Genomic DNA, 18861 nt, shown 5'->3' with positions numbered 1-18861 from the left:
CCTTCCAGTGTCAACCTTGTCGACCCTATTGCTTTGACATTTCGCAGCAGGATTTCCCTCTCACAATGATATGCTGGGCATTCTAATAAAACATGTTCTACATTTTCTAAACGGTTGCACAATGGGCACTGTCCAGTGGTATGTTTCCCTATTGAGGTATTTCACCCACGTGACCAAGTCATGTGATGCTGCCATTTTGGACGGCACGGCTCGAATCCGTTTGAATGTGAGGAAGGCGACAAACGAAAAACATAAAAGAAAAAGGAGCGAGATGCAGAAAACACCTTCACTATCCAGCGACGTAGGGCATTTACAGGGCGAGCAGAAGGAGAGGTATTTGCAAAAATTGAGGTTAGCAGGCTTAGAGAACGACGTTTACCTGCTTCCACCAGGATTGTTCACTGACGTACGGAAGTACACGAAGCCCTCGTCTTTACCTGACTTCGGCCCACATGATCTGTATACCTATGTCGTTAAAAACCCATCGCCATACACAGGTATTGATCTGAAAGCGTATAAGAGTTTGGATACCTCCAAATATTTTGTGTCAGGCTGGGTAACATGCCTACATCAGCGGGTCATCCCTGGAGCCGGTGGTCGCCATCTTATTACAGCTAAGGTTTGTTCACATTTTCATTTACTTTCGGTCCTCAGGATAAACAAAATGTTATTAAATGTCATTGAAATAACTTCTTAGTCTGTTGAGACATGGCCCGTTATAAATTTGCTGTTACCAGACAATGACCAAGAACTGTATTATTAGGGTCGGTGTAGTTGTAGTAGTGTATTAGCAACTAGCTGTTAGCACTAGCTAATGTCAACAACATCATAGCTGGTATGTTACTGTAGCAATGTTTACGTTCAGTCATTTGGATGACTGTTAAAACCTTTCAGTCTCAAGTTTTTCCTTTACTGGATTTACTAGTTTACTGAGCTAGCGCGTTCGGGCAAGCCGGCTGCCGGCTTGCCCGAGCGCGCTAGCTCAGTAAACTAGTAAATCCAGTAAAGGAAAAACTTGAGACTGAAAGGTTTTAACAGTCATCCAAATGACTGAACGTAAACATTGCTACAGTAACATACCAGCTACTGTTGTTGACATTAGCTAGCTTGACATTCAAAATGGCGGACACCGGGGCGTCACGTGACCCTGTGACGTCAGGTGAAATACCTCAATAATGCTAAGGGTGGTAGACCACCAGCTAAAATTTTGAATAACTAATTAGGCGGATGTGACGTCACGTTCTCCATTGCTGCGTTCTGTTTCCTCTCCAAACTAATGATACGCCCAGTGATGTCATAACAGTTCATGCTGGAAAAGCCAGCTATTTTGGGTTAAATTCTGCTTCTAGTGCTTCAGAGACATAACAGTCCAGCATGTCAGGAGGTACTCCAGGACCACATGAATGCTCCAGTCCACTTGGGGGCGCCTTTATTCAAATAACTATAACAGTGTTTCTGAGGTTCTTTACTGCCATGAAGTAGAAAAAGATGGCGTTTTGAAAATGGACAAGCATAGATGAAGATGAAGCATATATCTATCCGAAATCAAAACGCTGTGTTTGTCAGTAATTCGTGTTGAGACCGAGTGAGAAGCAGAGTTCTTTTCATTCGTTTGGGTAAGACATTTTATTGGTGTGAAGAAACCTGGTGGATTTTCCTGCTGTTTGTGTAAACGCCGAAGAGCCTAGGTTGTATCCCAAATGAATCCACTGCCCCTATGTAGTGCACTATATGGCGTGTGGATGTTATTATTTCTAGCATGTGTAGTGCACTAATGTAGGGAGCAGCGAGCCGTTTAGGATTCAGCCCTAGTCAGTGAGCTAGCTAGCTAGCTTTTGAGCTAGATTAGTTAGCCAGATAGTTTTACACTCAGATGTCATTTTAACGAAAACTAAAGTGTTGTAATTCGTATAATATACAATAGAAAACCAGAATAAAATCTAAAGCTAAATTGTCAAGATTAAAACCCGCTATAGATCATTTTTAAAGTCAGTTTGCACTGTTATTTGCTATTACTAAGCTAATCAGATACACGCCTAGTTCCCAGTTTATTAGCTACAAAAACCTACAAGTCCTTCTGTTGTTAGATATAATTTGTCAGTGTACTCCTGTCATCCAGTAGCTAGGATATAACGTCCTAACATGTCTTATTTACAACCCCGATTCCAAAAAAGTTGGGACAAAGTACAAATTGTAAATAAAAACGGAATGCAATGATGTGGAAGTTTCAAAATTCCATATTTTATTCAGAATAGAACATAGATGACATATCAAATGTTTAAACTGAGAAAATGTATCATTTAAAGAGAAAAATTAGGTGATTTTAAATTTCATGACAACAACACATCTCAAAGTTGGGACAAGGCCATGTTTACCACTGTGAGACATCCCCTTTTCTCTTTACAACAGTCTGTAAACGTCTGGGGACTGAGGAGACAAGTTGCTCAAGTTTAGGGATAGGAATGTTAACCCATTCTTGTCTAATGTAGGATTCTAGTTGCTCAACTGTCTTAGGTCTTTTTTGTCGTATCTTCCGTTTTATGATGCGCCAAATGTTTTGTATGGGCGAAAGATCTGGACTGCAGGCTGGCCAGTTCAGTACCCGGACCCTTCTTCTACGCAGCCATGATGCTGTAATTGATGCAGTATGTGGTTTGGCATTGTCATGTTGGAAAATGCAAGGTCTTCCCTGAAAGAGACGTCGTCTGGATGGGAGCATATGTTGCTCTAGAACCTGGATATACATTTCAGCATTGATGGTGTCTTTCCAGATGTGTAAGCTGCTCATGCCACACGCACTAATGCAACCCCATACCATCAGAGATGCAGGCTTCTGAACTGAGCGCTGATAACAACTCGGGTCGTCCTTCTCCTCTTTAGTCCGAATGACACGGTGTCCCTGATTTCCATAAAGAACTTCAAATTTTGATTCGTCTGACCACAGAACAGTTTTCCACTTTGCCACAGTCCATTTTAAATGAGCCTTGGCCCAGAGAAGACGTCTGCGCTTCTGGATCATGTTTAGATACGGCTTCTTCTTTGAACTATAGAGTTTTAGCTGGCAACGGTGGATGGCACGGTGAATTGTGTTCACAGATAATGTTCTCTGGAAATATTCCTGAGCCCATTTTGTGATTTCCAATACAGAAGCATGCCTGTATGTGATGCAGTGCCGTCTAAGGGCCCGAAGATCACGGGCACCCAGTATGGTTTTCCGGCCTTGACCCTTACGCACAGAGATTCTTCCAGATTCTCTGAATCTTTTGATGATATTATGCACTGTAGATGATATGTTCAAACTCTTTGCAATTTTACACTGTCGAACTCCTTTCTGATATTGCTCCACTATTTGTCGGCGCAGAATTAGGGGGATTGGTGATCCTCTTCCCATCTTTACTTCTGAGAGCCGCTGCCACTCCAAGATGCTCTTTTTATACTCAGTCATGTTAATGACCTATTGCCAATTGACCTAATGAGTTGCAATTTGGTCCTCCAGCTGTTCCTTTTTTGTACCTTTAACTTTTCCAGCCTCTTATTGCCCCTGTCCCAACTTTTTTGAGATGTGTTGCTGTCATGAAATTTCAAATGAGCCAATATTTGGCATGAAATTTCAAAATGTCTCACTTTCAACATTTGATATGTTGTCTATGTTCTATTGTGAATACAATATCAGTTTTTGAGATTTGTAAATTATTGCATTCCATTTTTATTTACAATTTGTACTTTGTCCCAACTTTTTTGGAATCGGGGTTGTACTTAAAACTATCTGCTTTAAACCAAACTCGAATAACTTTTTGATGTACACACTATGGTCAAAAGTTTGTGGACACCTGACCATCACTCCTGTTTGTGGGTCTTCTCAAAGCTGCTCCCTCAATGTTGGAAACTCATGCTAGTACAGAATGTCTTTGCCTGCTGGACCTGACCTGACATCACTCATGCTTTTGTGGCTGATTGATCACCAATACCAACAGTCATGCTCCAAAACCTTATGGAAAGCCTTCCCAGAAGAGCAGAGGTTAATAGAACAGATTAGATTAGATTCACTTTATTGATCCCACATCGGGGAAATTCACGTGTTACAGTAGCAAGAAAATGTCAAACAGGTAACAAATAAAAATTAGACAAATGAAAGATTAAATACAGAGGGCTATTTGCATTATCTACCGTGAAAAAGTATAGAAAAATTGCCTTATTGAGAGGCTCGGAAAAATTGCACATTACAGGTAGACTCTGTGTGTATATATATACACAGCAAACCGGGGCTAAATCTGGAATGGAATAGAATGGGATGGTCAGGTGTCCACATACTTTTGACCATATTGTATATATGGTGTTGAGAAGCAGTTGTCAAATCACAAACACGGCAAAGTAGTGGAGCAGATAAGCAGATGAATTGTGCACAAGATGATAAAAGCATGAAACTTTCAGGGTTTGTTCTTGAGGGCATAACAATTAATTTAAGATCTGGAGGCGCTCTCAGTTTGACCTTGGAGGTCAATTAGCAGGGTGTCCGCGGAGTCTAAAAAAGTCTAAAATTACACATTTTCAATTTTAGGCCTAAAAAAGTCTAAAATACAGAGATATTTTGCACTGTTGGTCTAAAATCTCATTTGGATAATTTAAGACCTAGGTTACGTGCAGAATTATTCTGCACGTAGAAAATCTTCCCAGAAGTTCCTTTCAGCACCTAGATGTCACCCGGGATTGGTTGGCATCTCGGTGCTGAAAGGAACTTCCGGGAAGATTTTCTACGTTGTGTTGCCAGATTGGGCGGTTTTAAGTGTGTTTTAGCGGGTTTTGAACATATTTTGGGCTGGAAAACATCAGCAGTATCTGGCAACACGAAGATTTCCTACTTCCGGTTTACAGCGCTGACTCAGTTCGTGCAATTGCTGGTGTTGCATAGGCTACCGTGTAAGCTCTGTCAATTTCAGCGACAAATTAAAAATGGAAGCGGACGAATCGGCTCCTAAAAGAACTAGTAAGGGGTCAGTCATCTGGCATTTTTTGGATATCGCAAGGAGGATGTGGAACAGCAAATGCCAGTTTGTAAAGTGTGCAAAAAAACCTGTCATCATGAAAGGCAGCAGCACGACAAATATGTTCCATCACCTGAAAACTCACCCGGTACAGTATGAAGAGTCTCTTCAACTCCGAACTACTTGCCCACAAGCTAAACCCCCCCCACAAGCTAAACAAATGACCATAGCGGCCCCATTCTCCAAAGCCACCCCATATGAGAAACCGAGTCAGAGATGGAGAGCTATAACGGATGCAATCACTAACTTCATTGCCGAAGACATGATCCCAATTAGTATAGTGGAAAAACCAGGCTTCCAAAAATTACTAAACACACTCGATCCCAAAATATGAGTTGCCCGGTCGCAGACATTTTACAGAGAATGCAATACCGGAATTATACACATCTGAGAGGCAGAGCCAGAAAACATTCAGTTCAAAAGTGTGCAAAGAGAGAAATGTTTTGCAGATCTCTCTCTTCTCTCCCTCAATCTCTCTCTCTATATTGTGAATGTTCCAGTGGTTCTCAGTAGTCAGGTTAATAGCTTGGAGATCTATTTTTTAAAATAATTTAATGAATGAGCACTTTTCTTATTTAGGCTAAATGTCTTTCTCAGTGTTGAGCTTGCACTTTATTGGTTTGAGCTCTGAGCAGCTCTGTATTGTGTTGCCCCTTTGTTGCAATTTTCAAGATTGTTTTTGCAGTTTGTGCCACATCTTTGTTGAATAAAAATAGTCTTATTTCAATTCAATTGTGATTAATCACTAACATGAAAATTTAAAATGTGTTGTTGAAAACCACCTGTAAAGTTAACCAAGAATGTTATTTAATCTGCAGGGATTGTAGTGAAAACAGTAAAGAGTAAAAGTTAGATTTCATGGGGTCCTTTAGAGGAAATTTAAATATATCGAGATATATATCGTATATTGTGAAATGGAGAAAATGTATCGGGATATTCATTTTTTTCCCATATCGCACAGCCCTATTGTCACGGTTTGTAGCAAATTGGGCAAATGCAAGTTTAACGATTGCTGGCTTGAACACAATGATTTCGTAGACTGGTTAAAACGTGTACCAAACAATCCGTTTGAGGCGTACTGCACATTGTGCAAAAGAACACTCAAACTCTGCACCCTGGGTGTAAAGGCACCGGAATCGCACGCGAAAGCGGAGAAGCACCAGGCTGCCCATAAAAGTCTGCAACAGTCGCATGCCATCACTCAATTTTGTTCACTGTTGTCAGGTCCAAGCACATCTCGAGACGGTGTATCAGCTAACTCCGTGCGAACTGTAACGCTACAACACGCAAACCGTACGGAATTGAATGCCTCATCCTCAAGTGATTTGCGGGATGTCTTTGGCTCCACTGCAACTTAGTTCCTCATTATGCAAGAGCGCACCCTAGGGATGTAATGAGTTCATTGGTGAATGATGATAAATTTTGTTATTTTGAAAGTAATTCAGGCTCTCCCAATTTTCTTTATTTTTTTTTGTGCGGCATAAGTCTTAAATTTAACCTGCTATGGTCTTAGAAAGGTCTTAAGTCTTAAATTGAACTTGTTCAAGCCTGCAGACACCCTGAATTAGAGGTCATTGAGGTCATCAATAGGACATTTCTATGCATGAGAGCTGAAATGGGTGTGTTTTTGGGAGCAATTTTGCTAAAAATGTACAGTAAGTATAAATATGCATGTATTAAGGCATAATCAAGTAAATAAACATAAATAGATATACACCCATAGAGGTAAATGAATGAAATAAACAAAAAACGTAATAATGATAACGTAAAATTGGGAAATGGCAGATGAACTGTAACTGATAGATACCCAGGTAAACTACATAAATTTACTCATTAAACTGGAAGGATTTCTTATCCGTTCGTGAAAACAAAACAGAATTGTTCCACTTTCTTTCTGTTCAAATTGCTGCCATGGCATTAGCTCCTGGCAAAGAAGTATATGCAACAAACGAAAAAAATGTCCTCAGCTCTCCTGTTGACTGTGCACTGTAAAAAGCAACCTATAGAATTTACTCAGTAAAATTAGTGCAAGTATTTACACTCACCTAAATAGAGTATTATTTACCCCTACATTTTCAGTAATGATTAACCAATTCCAATAGTTATGATATACTAAAAAAAAAAATCACTTGGTCTTACTGAGTATATCAAAGTAACAATTACTGATAAAAATGGGGTAACATTTACTCATTTCATATAGCCTTTTAATATAGCTATTTATTTATTATTTTTTTATTTATTCTGATTCTTTTACTTTTATATTATTCTTATTCCTATTAACTAGCCATATCTTAACAGAATGAAATAATTTAACAGACACAGAAGAAATCAACTGTAATTTGGTATTTTTATTAACCAACCAGAGAACAAGGCAAGAAGAGAGAAAAAGCCCCCCTGTACTGTTCTCCATCCTTGTGTGAGACTGTTTATGTATGAGACACACAGGAGTGGAGGGCACAGTGTAGATATAAAAGAATAAAAGCTGTTACAAAAATAGAAAAAAATACACCACACAACTGTTTTTCCCCTTAGAGAAGTTTGCACATGTATTCATACAAATGAGAATAACTAAGAACAATTTAAGAAAAATATGAACACCTGCAGCACTCACCCAACAGTGCGTTTTACCAATTATTCAGATTAAGCCACTGACACAACACAAGCTCTGTGTGTGTGTGTGTGTGTGTGCGTGCGCGCGCGGCTGTTCAAAAAAGACAAGAGAAATCTGTGTCTGTGTGTAGCTTAACCTGAGTAAAAGCAGTTCACTCTCTCTCTGCTGTGCCAAAGGTAAAAACCTTCCAAAAAAAAAACAGTTAGTGCCAAGATAAAAGTTTAAGAAAAGGTTATTCTTGTACATATTTAGTAGGGCTGTAACGATATGCAAATCGAAATCGCGATACGGATCGTGGCTCTGCGTATCACGATTTCGATTTGCATATCGTTACAGCCCTACTAAATATGTACAAGAATAACCTTTTCTTAAACTGTACAAGAAGGCAGAATCGCGGTACACCCTTTCAAACTTCTCAGCCCAAAAACAGAGGCGCTTCCAAACTTCAATTTATGAATACTTTACTTTTTATTTAAATTACATTTTAAACTTACTTAAATTACTTTTATGTTTTTATATCTATTAGTAAGTCGTTTTTTCGCCGACCTGCGACAATCTTCTGCGAGTCACGCAACGTCCACACTCGCCACTGGCAGAGCATTCATTTCTTTTAAGCGGTCGCCATTCTGGTTGCGACGCGGGGAGCGAATCTGTAAACAAGCAGCTCATTGGCTGGCTAGGTGTGCCACAAGCCAATCACAATCACTTGACCGGAAAGGCATGCAGTGTTGCCAGATTGGGCGGGTTTAGGTGCTTTTTGGCTGGTTTTGAACATATTTTGGGGTGGACAACGTTAGCAATATCTGGCAACACTGAAGGCATGTCTGCTTGGGCGGAAGCCTGCGGCAGTTACGTTTTGACACGCGAGCAATGTTTCACCATAAAAATTCCGTAATTTCCATCTGTTTTCCGCGATCACAGAAAATCATTGGCCCTATGAGAGTGAGACAGTGAGAGAGCCACCCCCCCAAAAAAAATCTTAACGGATTTACACGATTTGGAAAAATGACTTTTTCAGAACCGAAAAAAACTGTTCCGGCTCAACAGTATTATTTTGAGAAATAAAACAATCTTTGGATATACATTTGTTCATTTTTGCATACATATTACTCATTCTCTGCAGTGGTCTGAATTATTTGTTATTAAATAGTTAATGTAAGTAAATGTTAATAAGTCAAATTTACTACTTTAAAAAAACATTTAAAAAAAAATCGTGGGCGTATCGAATCGTGGGTCAAAAATCGCGATACGAATCGAATCGTGAGTTGGGTGTATCGTTACAGCCCTAATATTTAGCACTCTTCCCCCCCAAGACAAGTTTAGACAGTATTCACATAAATCAGAATAACTTAGAATGTGGAGTGATGCTACATGTGTTCATATCTCTTAAATGGTTCTCTTTTCTGCCAGACATTCAGGTCAACTGACACACACACACAAAAAAATAAAATAAATCCTGCTCAACTGTTTGCGTCCTTGTAAATGTTAATTCGCAATTCCCTTCGAGACGAAGACACGCAGACTTGCTCCAGTCTCTTCTTCTGGGAGCACTGCATGCATGAGTGCTGTTTTCTGCTGAATCGTGAGCACGGTACGAGCATGCTCCCATGAATCATTGCGCGTAGAATCGAGTAGGCTATATTTTAGTCATTTTAGGTAGTTATACCCTACCTATTGCGTTACATTATTTCCTGCCTAATATTTCTGATTATTATTTAATCCATTTTCATCAGTTCAGTTGGGTGTAGTTTACTCATTTCTCACCATTATACTCTATATTAATAGGTAGCGCCTGTATGATCTACCCCTTGCAATCGATTACCTTTGCTTACCTATTTTTTTTGTGGAAAAAATAATCATTTTTTATCAGTAAAATATACAACCCCACAAAATTCATTTTTTACAGTGTGATGTAAGTAATTTGGTTCCATGCACTCAAGAGGAGGCAGACACAAGGCTATTCCTTCATGTGGCAGATGCTGCTAAAAAGGGACTTAAGAACGTGTTAGTTAGAACAGTGGATTCAGATGTGGTCGTCTTGGCAGTAGCTGTATTTCAGAAAGTTGACCTTGAAGAAATGTGGATAGCCTTTGGAACTGGTAGCACTTTCTGCTATATTGGCATCGACAAGGTGATTGCTGCTCTTGGTCCTTCCACTAGCGATGCTTTGCTCACATTTCATTCTTTCACTGGCTGTGATGCAACATCAGCATTCTGTGGCCGTGGTAAAAAGACTGCTTGGGACACGTGGCTTGTGTACCCAGAAGTCACGGAGGCTTTTCACGAAATGTTGCAAATGCCACAAGAACTGAGTGACCTGTCTTTGTCACAGCTGGAACGCTTTGTTGTTCTCATTTATGACAGAACAAGTGCATGCGTAGGTGTCAATGAGGCACGGAAACATCTCTTCACACGAAAGTCAAGATCGTTGGAAAACATCCCCCCTACACAAGCTGCTTTGAGACAACACATCAAACGAGCCATGTATCAGGCTCATGTATGGAACCTTGCCTTGGTTATTAAGGCCAATTTATGCTGACAACCCAGTCCTCGCAGATAGCGTCGCAGACAGTGTCTGCGTAGCTCCCCCACCTTCGCAGACGCTCTGCGTGCACCTCCCAAAAATTGTGACCACCGCAGAAGCCTCGCGGACAGCGTCGCAGACAAGAGGGCTCTGATTGGTCCACTCTACATCCGCTGTACACGCACTTCCGCTTCCCTACTTTCCCAGTTTGGTTTGTTTTCACGACCGGCATTTTTAAAAACACGAGCGAAGATGGAGCAGCATGAAGAGCGGTTGATTGAGGAAGTACGTACATCTATACGACTCCAGTTCTAGTCATTATTAAAAAAAAAAGTTCTAGTCATTATAAGTAACCGGAGGATAAACACTCCACTAACCACACCCACCAACTACTCCTAGCGACTTCGCGCCCCCTTGCATTGTGCCGGTGAATAACATCGCGCACGCCTATTACTCCCCACTCAACAATAAATTACAACTGTCTGCGAAAAGCTATCTGCGAAAGCCTTGTCGCAAGAGCATGCAGAGGCCTTTAGGCCCCAGTTGCCAAGTCCTTCAGACTGGGGATGGGTTAACAGTGACGATGGATGGCAGCCACTTTGGACAACACTACCCAGGGATGTGATTTTTCCGCGAATTCGCGGAATTCCGCTTTTTTCACCTCAAAACTTGAAGAAAATTTTTTTCCGATTTTTCCCTCATCCACATTCGTATCCTATTCGTTCCGACTTTGTTTGAAAGATGGCAGCCTCGGATTTGCATCTTTACGCCTCGATCACGGAGGCTGCCATCTTTCAACTCTTTGTTTGAAGCGAGCTTACATAGTTATCTAACAAGCGCGTTCATTGGTTGTTACAGAGCGATGAGCCAATCACGTACCTCGTTTCATCTCAATGACGTAATTGCGTAAATGACGTAATTACGTCAATGAGATGAAACGAGGTACGTGATTGGCTCATCGCTCTGTAACAACCAATGAACGCGCTTGTTAGATAGCTGTACGTAAGCTCGCTTCAAACAAAGAGTTGAAAGATGGCAGCCTCCGTGATCGAGGCGTAAAGATGCAAATCGAGTTAAAGAAATCGACAGAATAGTGAAAAACAAGTTCCGCTGGGAATGGTTGGAGAAAAACCGCGGCTCGCCTCGGGGCGAATTACGTCACAAGGCGCGGGGCTAGCGGGCCCTGCTCGCGCTGGTTCTTTGGGGGGGGGGTGAGAGAGTGAGTGAGCGAGCGAGAGTGTGTGTGTGTGTGTGTGTGTGTGAGAGTGAGCGAGCGAGAGTGTGTGTGTGTGTGTGAGAGTGAGCGAGAGTGTGTGTGTCAGAGTTGCGTGTTGACCATTAAATTGGCTTGAATTTGCTAATCATGACAAGTTTTTTTCTTGTGTGTTTGCTTGCCATTTTAGTACAATTTTTAAGTCAGAAAACCCCAGAACCCAGGAGCTTCGGGGGGCTTCCCCCCTTGTCCCCCCACCAGGCCGCTGTCCTGGACCAGCTGGGGGCCTGCGGCCCCCAGACCCCCGGCTAAAATTTTCAGATAATTTCACCAGCCCCAAATCACATCCCTGACTACCTGAGGCCTCACAGTCGTGCTATGAGTTTTTGCATTGTGGTTGCAAAAAGGGCTGTTGTGGTCACTGCAAATGCAAAAAAATCAGAATTGAAGTGTTCTGCCCTTTGTGCATGTTCTGGAGACTGCAATGATTAGAATACTCACATTAGGCCTGTATCACTTGTATCACTCATTTGGAAGTCATTTTACAATTACAAAGTATATACTGCTTGGCAATATGCTACAAAATCATAAAAGTTGTTGAAATTGACATAACACATCATATATTTTAGAGTGACCTTCATCTTAACCTTGATTTCTAAGTGTAATATCACTATAAATGGACCCTCATGACCTAGAAAAATGGAAATCCACATGTAATTACAGTTTTTGTCACACTTGTATGATAAAATGCCCCAATTTTTAATCCTGTCCATTGAAATTGCACATAACAAGGGTCGATGATCTCTAAATGACCTCCAAGGTCAAACTGAGAGCGCCTCCAGATCTTAAATTAATTGTTATGCCCTGGAGAACAAACCCTGAAAGTTTCATGCTTTTATCATGTTGTGCACAATTCTTATGTTTATAGGGCCTTAACAGCTCTACTAAAGTATTTCAGAACCGAGCACTTGGAAAAACGTACTGTCGCAGAGCTGAGAAATGTATTTTAAAGCTAGACGACCTTTCGATTTCATAAAATCGGTGAAATTTAGTTCTTTCTGAAATTTGGTAGTTGTGATATGTTTATTTCTGTAATACCTCACAAAATATCCGGCCATTCTGTGGCGGGGAAGTTATTTAATTTGAGGGGATTCCCGAGCGAATAATGTGCATGAAATCACTCGCTTTGCACAGTCAAGCAGACAGAGGAAGTCCGTGTGTGCATGCGCAGGTTTACCTTCTTCTTGTTTTGGGTTTTACAGCAGCTGGCATCCACAGTGTCGCATTACTGCCATCTACAGCTTTACCTTGAGTGTGCGCTGACAGTTCCATCATTTTGTCACTGAATGAACCGCTGATGGGGGGCATGGTGGTGTAGTGGTTAGCGCTGTGGCCTCACAGCAAGAAGGTCCGGGTTCGAGCTAGGGCTGTGCGATATATCAAATATACTCGATATATCGCCGAAAATTCTGTATGCGATACATAAAATTATTATATCGTAACTATCGAGTATTTTATGGTCATCTTCCGACTTGCGTTCGTTTCATGTTTGTTTAAAACATTTCCCGGTGGTTTTCTCCCTGTCCCTCAGGCAGTAACGTGAGAGGCTGCCTAAGGGTAAAGAAAACAATAACGTCACGCACTCGCCAACCAATCCCGGGCGACATCTCGGTGCTGAAAGGAACTTCCAGGAAGATTTTCTAGTTTCGGTTGTGTTGCCAGATTGGGCGGTTTTAAGTGCGTTTTGGCGGGTTTTGGGCTGGAAAACGTCAGCAGTATCTGGCAACACTGCCGGCGGGAAGATTTCCTACTTCCGGTTTACAGCGCTGATTCAGTTCGTGCAATCGCTGATTTTGCACAGGCTACCGTGTAAGCTCTGGCAATTTCAGCAACAAATTAAAAATGGAAGCGGATGAATTGGTTCCTAAAAGAACGAGTAAGGGGTCAGTCATCTGGCATTTTTTTTTTGGATATCGCGAGGAGGACGTGGAACAGCAAATGCCAGTTTGTAAAGTGTGCAAAAAAAAACTGTCATCACGAAAGGCAGCAGCCGGAATTATACACATCTGAGAGGCAGAGCCAGAAAACATTCAGTTCAAAAGTGTGCAAAGAGAAAAATTATGTTTTGCAGATCTCTCTCTTCTCTCCCTCAATCTCTCTCTCTATTGTGAATGTTCCAGTGGTTCTCAGTAGTCAGGTTAATAGCTTGGAGATCTCATCTTATTATCTCTAGCCGTTTTATCCTGTTCTACAGGGTCGCAGGCAAGCTGGAGCCTATCCCAGCTGACTACGGGCGAAAGGCGGGGTACACCCTGGACAAGTCGCCAGGTCATCACAGGGCTGACACATAGACACAGACAACCATTCACACTCACATTCACACCTACGGTCAATTTAGAGTCACCAGTTAACCTAACCTGCATGTCTTTGGACTGTGGGGGAAACCGGAGCACCCGGAGGAAACCCACACGAACACGGGGAGAACATGCAAACTCCGCACAGAAAGGCCCTCGCCGGCCACGGGGCTCGAACCCGGACCTTCTTGCTGTGAGGCGACAGCACTAACCACTACACCACCATGCCACCCTTGGAGATCTATTTTTTAAAAATTTAATGAATGAGCACTTTTCTTATTTAGGCTAAATGTCTTTCTCAGTGTTGAGCTTGCACTTTATTGGTTTGAGCTCTGAGCAGCTCTGTATTGTGTTGCCCCTTTGTTGCAATTTTCAAGATTGTTTTTGCAGTTTGTGCCACATCTTTGTTGAATAAAAATAGTCTTATTTCAATTCAATTGTGATTAATCACTAACATGAAAATTTAAAATGTGTTGTTGAAAACCACCTGTAAAGTTAACCAAGAATGTTATTTAATCTGCAGGGATTGTAGTGAAAACAGTAAAGAGTAAAAGTTAGATTTCATGGGGTCCTTTAGAGGAGATTTAAATATATCGAGATATATATCGTATATCATGAAATGGAGAAAATGTATCGGGATATTCATTTTCTCCCATATCGCGCAGCCCTAGTTCGAGCCCCGTGGCCAGCGAGGGCCTTTCAGTGCAGAGTTTGCATGTTCTCCCCGTGTCTGCGTGGGTTTCCTCTGGGTGCTCCGGTTTCCCCCACAGTCCAAAGACATGCAGGTTAGGTTAACTGGTGGCTCTAAATTGACCGTAGGTGTGAATGTGTCAGCCCTGTGATGACCTGGCGACTTGTCCAGGGTGTACCCCGCCTTTCGCCCGTAGTCAGCTGGGATAGGCTGCAGCTTGCCTGCGACCCTGTAGAACAGGATAAAGCAGCTAGAGATGATGAGCACCGAGGTGCTCACTGACTGCCGATATTTATTAGTTTGGTCCTGCGTTTCCTTTCCTTCGTATATAACATCACGTCTTTTCTTCTCTCTTTCCGTTACTGTAGTCGGTCTGTCGCGTTTCATTCGCACACTCACGTGTTCCATTGTTCTCTCCTGTTTCAAATTTGTGTCCCATAATGCCTTGCGCAAACAGGGAAAGCCCACCACGTCATGCATGATGTAGTACCTTGAATCAGGTCATGGTGAATCAGGAAAAAATTGCGGAGAATTTAGGGCCACGTGACCCTAAATTCATTAATTGTTCTATTTAAAAATTGGAAGTCTGTGATTTGAATTCAGTAGCTTTCGTTCCACTAAACAAAAATAATTGGGTGTCAATTCTTTTTACGACCTACACTCAAAATCTGAAAGGCAGTCTACCTTTAAAATAATCTGTTTGTTATTCAGTGACTCCAGTTTTCTTAACATGACTCAGTACAGATCCTGTGTTGTGGTTTATCCTGTCGTGTTTTTTTGTACATTATGGTATTTAGTTGAAGGACACTCAGTAAAGAGACTAGCTACAAGGCTACTGACATTAGGTATGAAATTAACTTTATAATCAAGGAATTGTATGTAACTGCAGCTATAGGGTAAGTTGGAAACATCTAGTGCTTCTTAAATCAGCCGGATGACTAAAGTGTCCTGTCTGGTGTGTCTTCATATTCCGATATAGGACCGAGTTAATGTTACTGGATGAGCATGTCTCTTGCACAGCGAGTGCTCCTCACCTGGATCTTCAGCCTCATCTTCCTCATCATGCTGGTCCTCAAATTGGATAAGAAAATCCAATGGAACTGGTTCCTCGTCTTCCTTCCCGTCTGGACCTTTGACACCATTCTCCTGCTCATGCTCATTGTGAAAATGGCCGGCCGCTGTAAGCCGGGCTTCGACCCACGCAACGCAGCCGACAACCTGAAGAAGCGAGTTTGGTACCTGGTGGCCATTTTGTTGAAGCTAGCGTTCAGTCTGTTGCTGTGTGCCAGGCTGGAGCATCTGACTCAGATATACCTGAGTTTAATTTGTATTCCTCTGTGGGCTCTTCTTATCGGAGCCATGGTGGAGCTCGGCTACAACGTCTTCCACTTCTGAAGAGACTGAGCAGGAAGACACTGATTGAACAGGAAGTTGTAAATATAATTTGTGTAATATACAACACACTTAAGTGTTCATGTGGATTAGAATGACAACTCTTCCTATTCCTAAAGACTGAAAAGCTTAATTAGTGGATACACAGGTGACTGATGATGATTTATCTTGTGGATACCAGATAGCAGGTAATACATGCCTGCATTTCTCTCTCTCTCTCGTGTCGCTCGCTCGTCTCTCTCTCTCTCGTGTGTCTCGCTTGCTCATCTCTCGTGTATGTCTCTTGCTCGCTCGCGTGTGTCTCTCCTGTGTCTCTCTCGTCTCGCTCGGGTGTCTCTCCTGTGTCTCTCTCGTCTCGCTCGGGTCTCTCTCCCGTGTCTTTCTCTCCCCCGTCTCGCTCGTGTCTCTCTCCCGTGTCTTTCTCTCTCCCGTCTCGCTCGTGTCTCTCTCCCCCGTCTCTCTCCCGTGTCTTTCTCTCCCCCGTCTCGCTCGTGTCTCTCTCTCCCGTCTCGCTCGTGTCTCTCTCCCTTGTCTTTCTCTCTCCCGTCTCGCTTGTGTCTCTCTCCCCCGTCTCGCTCGTGTCTCTCTCCCGTGTGTCTCTCTCCCCCATCTCGCTCGTGTCTCTCTCCCGTGTCTTTCTCTCTCCCGTCTCGCTCGTGTCTCTCTCCCCCATCTCGCTCGTGTCTCTCTCCCGTGTGTCTCTCTCCCCCGTCTCGCTCGTGTCTCTCTCCTGTGTCTCTCTCCTGTGTCTTTCTCTCTCCCGTCTCGCTCGTGTCTCTCTCCCCCATCTCGCTCGTGTCTCTCTCCCGTGTGTCTCTCTCCCCCGTCTCGCTCGTGTCTCTCTCCTGTGTCTCTCTCCTGTGTCTTTCTCTCTCCCGTCTCGCTCGTGTCTCTCTCCCCCGTCTCGCTCGTGTCTCTCTCCCGTGTCTTTCTCTCCCCCGTCTCGCTCGTGTCTCTCTCCCGTGTCTTTCTCTCCCCCGTCTCGCTCGCGTCTCTCTCCCCCGTCTCGCTCGCGTCTCTCTCCCCCGTCTCGCTCGCGTCTCTCTCCCCCGTCTCGCTCGCGTCTCTCTCCCCCGTCTCGCTCGCGTCTCTCTCCCCCGTCTCGCTCGCGTCTCTCTCCCCCGTCTCGCTCGCGTCTCTCTCCCCCGTCTCGCTCGCGTCTCTCTCCCCCGTCTCGCTCGCGTCTCTCTCCCCCGTCTCGCTCGCGTCTCTCTCCCCCGTCTCGCTCGCGTCTCTCTCCCCGTCTCGCTCGCGTCTCTCTCCCCGTCTCGCTCGCGTCTCTCTCCCCCGTCTCGCTCGCGTCTCTCTCCCCCGTCTCGCTCGCGTCTCTCTCCCCTGTCTTGCTCTCTCTTGTCTCGCTCGCCGCTCTCTCATGCGTCTCGTCTCACTCGTCTCTCCTCTCTCTTGTGTCTCGTGTGTCTCTCTCGCTCCCGTGTGTGTCTCTCTCATGTGTCTCTTTGGATTACAAAATTTCCTCTTTACCCCAAATGCACATGATCATCCAGGACCTATCTGCTGTCTTAGTTTTGCACTGGATCTGTAAAATAATGATTCTAACCATTAAGGGAACTTTTATAGCTACCATTGTGCACATCATGACTAAAATATCACTTTTTACCTCAATTGCCACAAAATAACACATGAAGTCTGTCAAAGAACACACCGACCAATCGAACTGGATTATCATCTGAACGCCTTCTAACTACCGTACAATCCTACACTTGATGCAATCAGCCTGCCTTATTAACATAAGTTACCACTGGAGCTCCATGGCAAAAGAAACCGGCCTTGAATATCAAACCTGTCTTGACTGAATGATTTTATGTTTGGGATAAAAGGAAAAATGTATAATTTATTTTTGCCTGTTCTTTCATAGTGTGTGATTTTTCTCCATGGAGACATCTTACGTGTATTGTATTTTCACACTTGTTCACTTTAAATAATCGTGCAGTCATCACGTCCACAGTGTCAAATAGTGTTCTTGAACAGTACAAAATGCTTCCCTCTTTTAGCAGGAACAGGTTACTTTTTAGTGCTTTGCGTTAATGTACACTAAACTAACGTTATTTATTGCATTAGTGTTAACATTAATGAACCATAAACTCTCAGCTTTAATAGAATCAAATTAATAATTAACACATGATAAATACAAAGCCCCATGTGAATCAGAATCATGTTTATTGGCCAAGTATGTTGACACACACACAAGGAATTTGCTTGTGGCAGTTGGTGTGTCGCCAGCAATACAGAAGAGGAAAAAAGTGTGTATATATGTAATATAATGAAAATGTATATGTAATGTACAGTATTGACATTTACACATTATAATAAATATGTAATCTGCAATAACTATTATAACTATATTACAGTATCTTTATTATACACATGTCTAAAATATCTATATTGTATAATATCTGTCTGTCTATAGTAAACAATATATTTAAGTTATTCCACAAAATCAAGTCGTACGTGAGCTGATAGCCGACGAGGCGCGTAGCACCGAGTTGTCTTTAAGCCATGTACAACGAGATTGAGTGGAATAACTGGTTTATTCTGTCCACATTCATTGGATTTTGAGAAACAGAGCATTTTTATTTAATTTTTTTTTTTGTTGCAAATTTGATAAATAAAAACTTTATACAAAACGTCTGGCAAAATCATTTCTGCTGAGAATGTAAACAAACCGGTGAAACGACGAGCGATTTGTGAAAAATGCGATAAAAATAATTCTTGAAAAAATAAAGATGTTCTTACCATCAAATACTTTCATTCCATATTTTGTTGCTTTTTTTATTTTGGGGGGTTTTGTTTTCAAGTTTTTATTTCGTCCTCAGTTAGTTCAACAACATGCTCTGCAGTTTTTTTTTCCTTCTACTCATGGTATATGAGCTGATATCCTAGTAATAGAGTAGCCAATCAGAGTGCGTGATTGCTCGTATCCAGTGAATGTGGATAGAATAATATACATTATAAATATTAACATTAATGTTAATTCCAAGCAGTTTTTAATTTGCTGAAGAATGATGTAATTTTT

General features: G+C 42.3%; 1 protein-coding gene across 1 annotated transcript; it reads left to right on the top strand.

Annotated features, from left to right (window-relative positions):
- Window positions 1-1342: 1342 nt before the first annotated feature.
- On the top strand, window positions 1343-18177 carry tmem60 (transmembrane protein 60). The gene is made up of 2 exons (XM_060928200.1): window positions 1343-1616; window positions 15415-18177. The coding sequence occupies exon 2, from the start codon at window positions 15435-15437 to the stop codon at window positions 15828-15830; it is 396 nt and encodes a 131-aa protein (XP_060784183.1). The 5' UTR covers window positions 1343-1616; window positions 15415-15434; the 3' UTR covers window positions 15831-18177.
- Window positions 18178-18861: the final 684 nt, after the last annotated feature.

The sequence above is a fragment of the Neoarius graeffei genome, chromosome 8, assembly GCF_027579695.1.
Source record: "Neoarius graeffei isolate fNeoGra1 chromosome 8, fNeoGra1.pri, whole genome shotgun sequence".
NCBI lineage: Eukaryota > Metazoa > Chordata > Actinopteri > Siluriformes > Ariidae > Neoarius > Neoarius graeffei.
Note: the sequence above shows the minus strand (reverse complement) of the source record. Positions and strands in the feature narration are given on the sequence as shown.

Bases quoted from the DNA above. Each gene is read 5' to 3' on its own strand.
- tmem60 (XM_060928200.1), top strand. From the start codon at position 15,435: ATGAGCATGTCTCTTGCACAGCGAGTGCTCCTCACCTGGATCTTCAGC.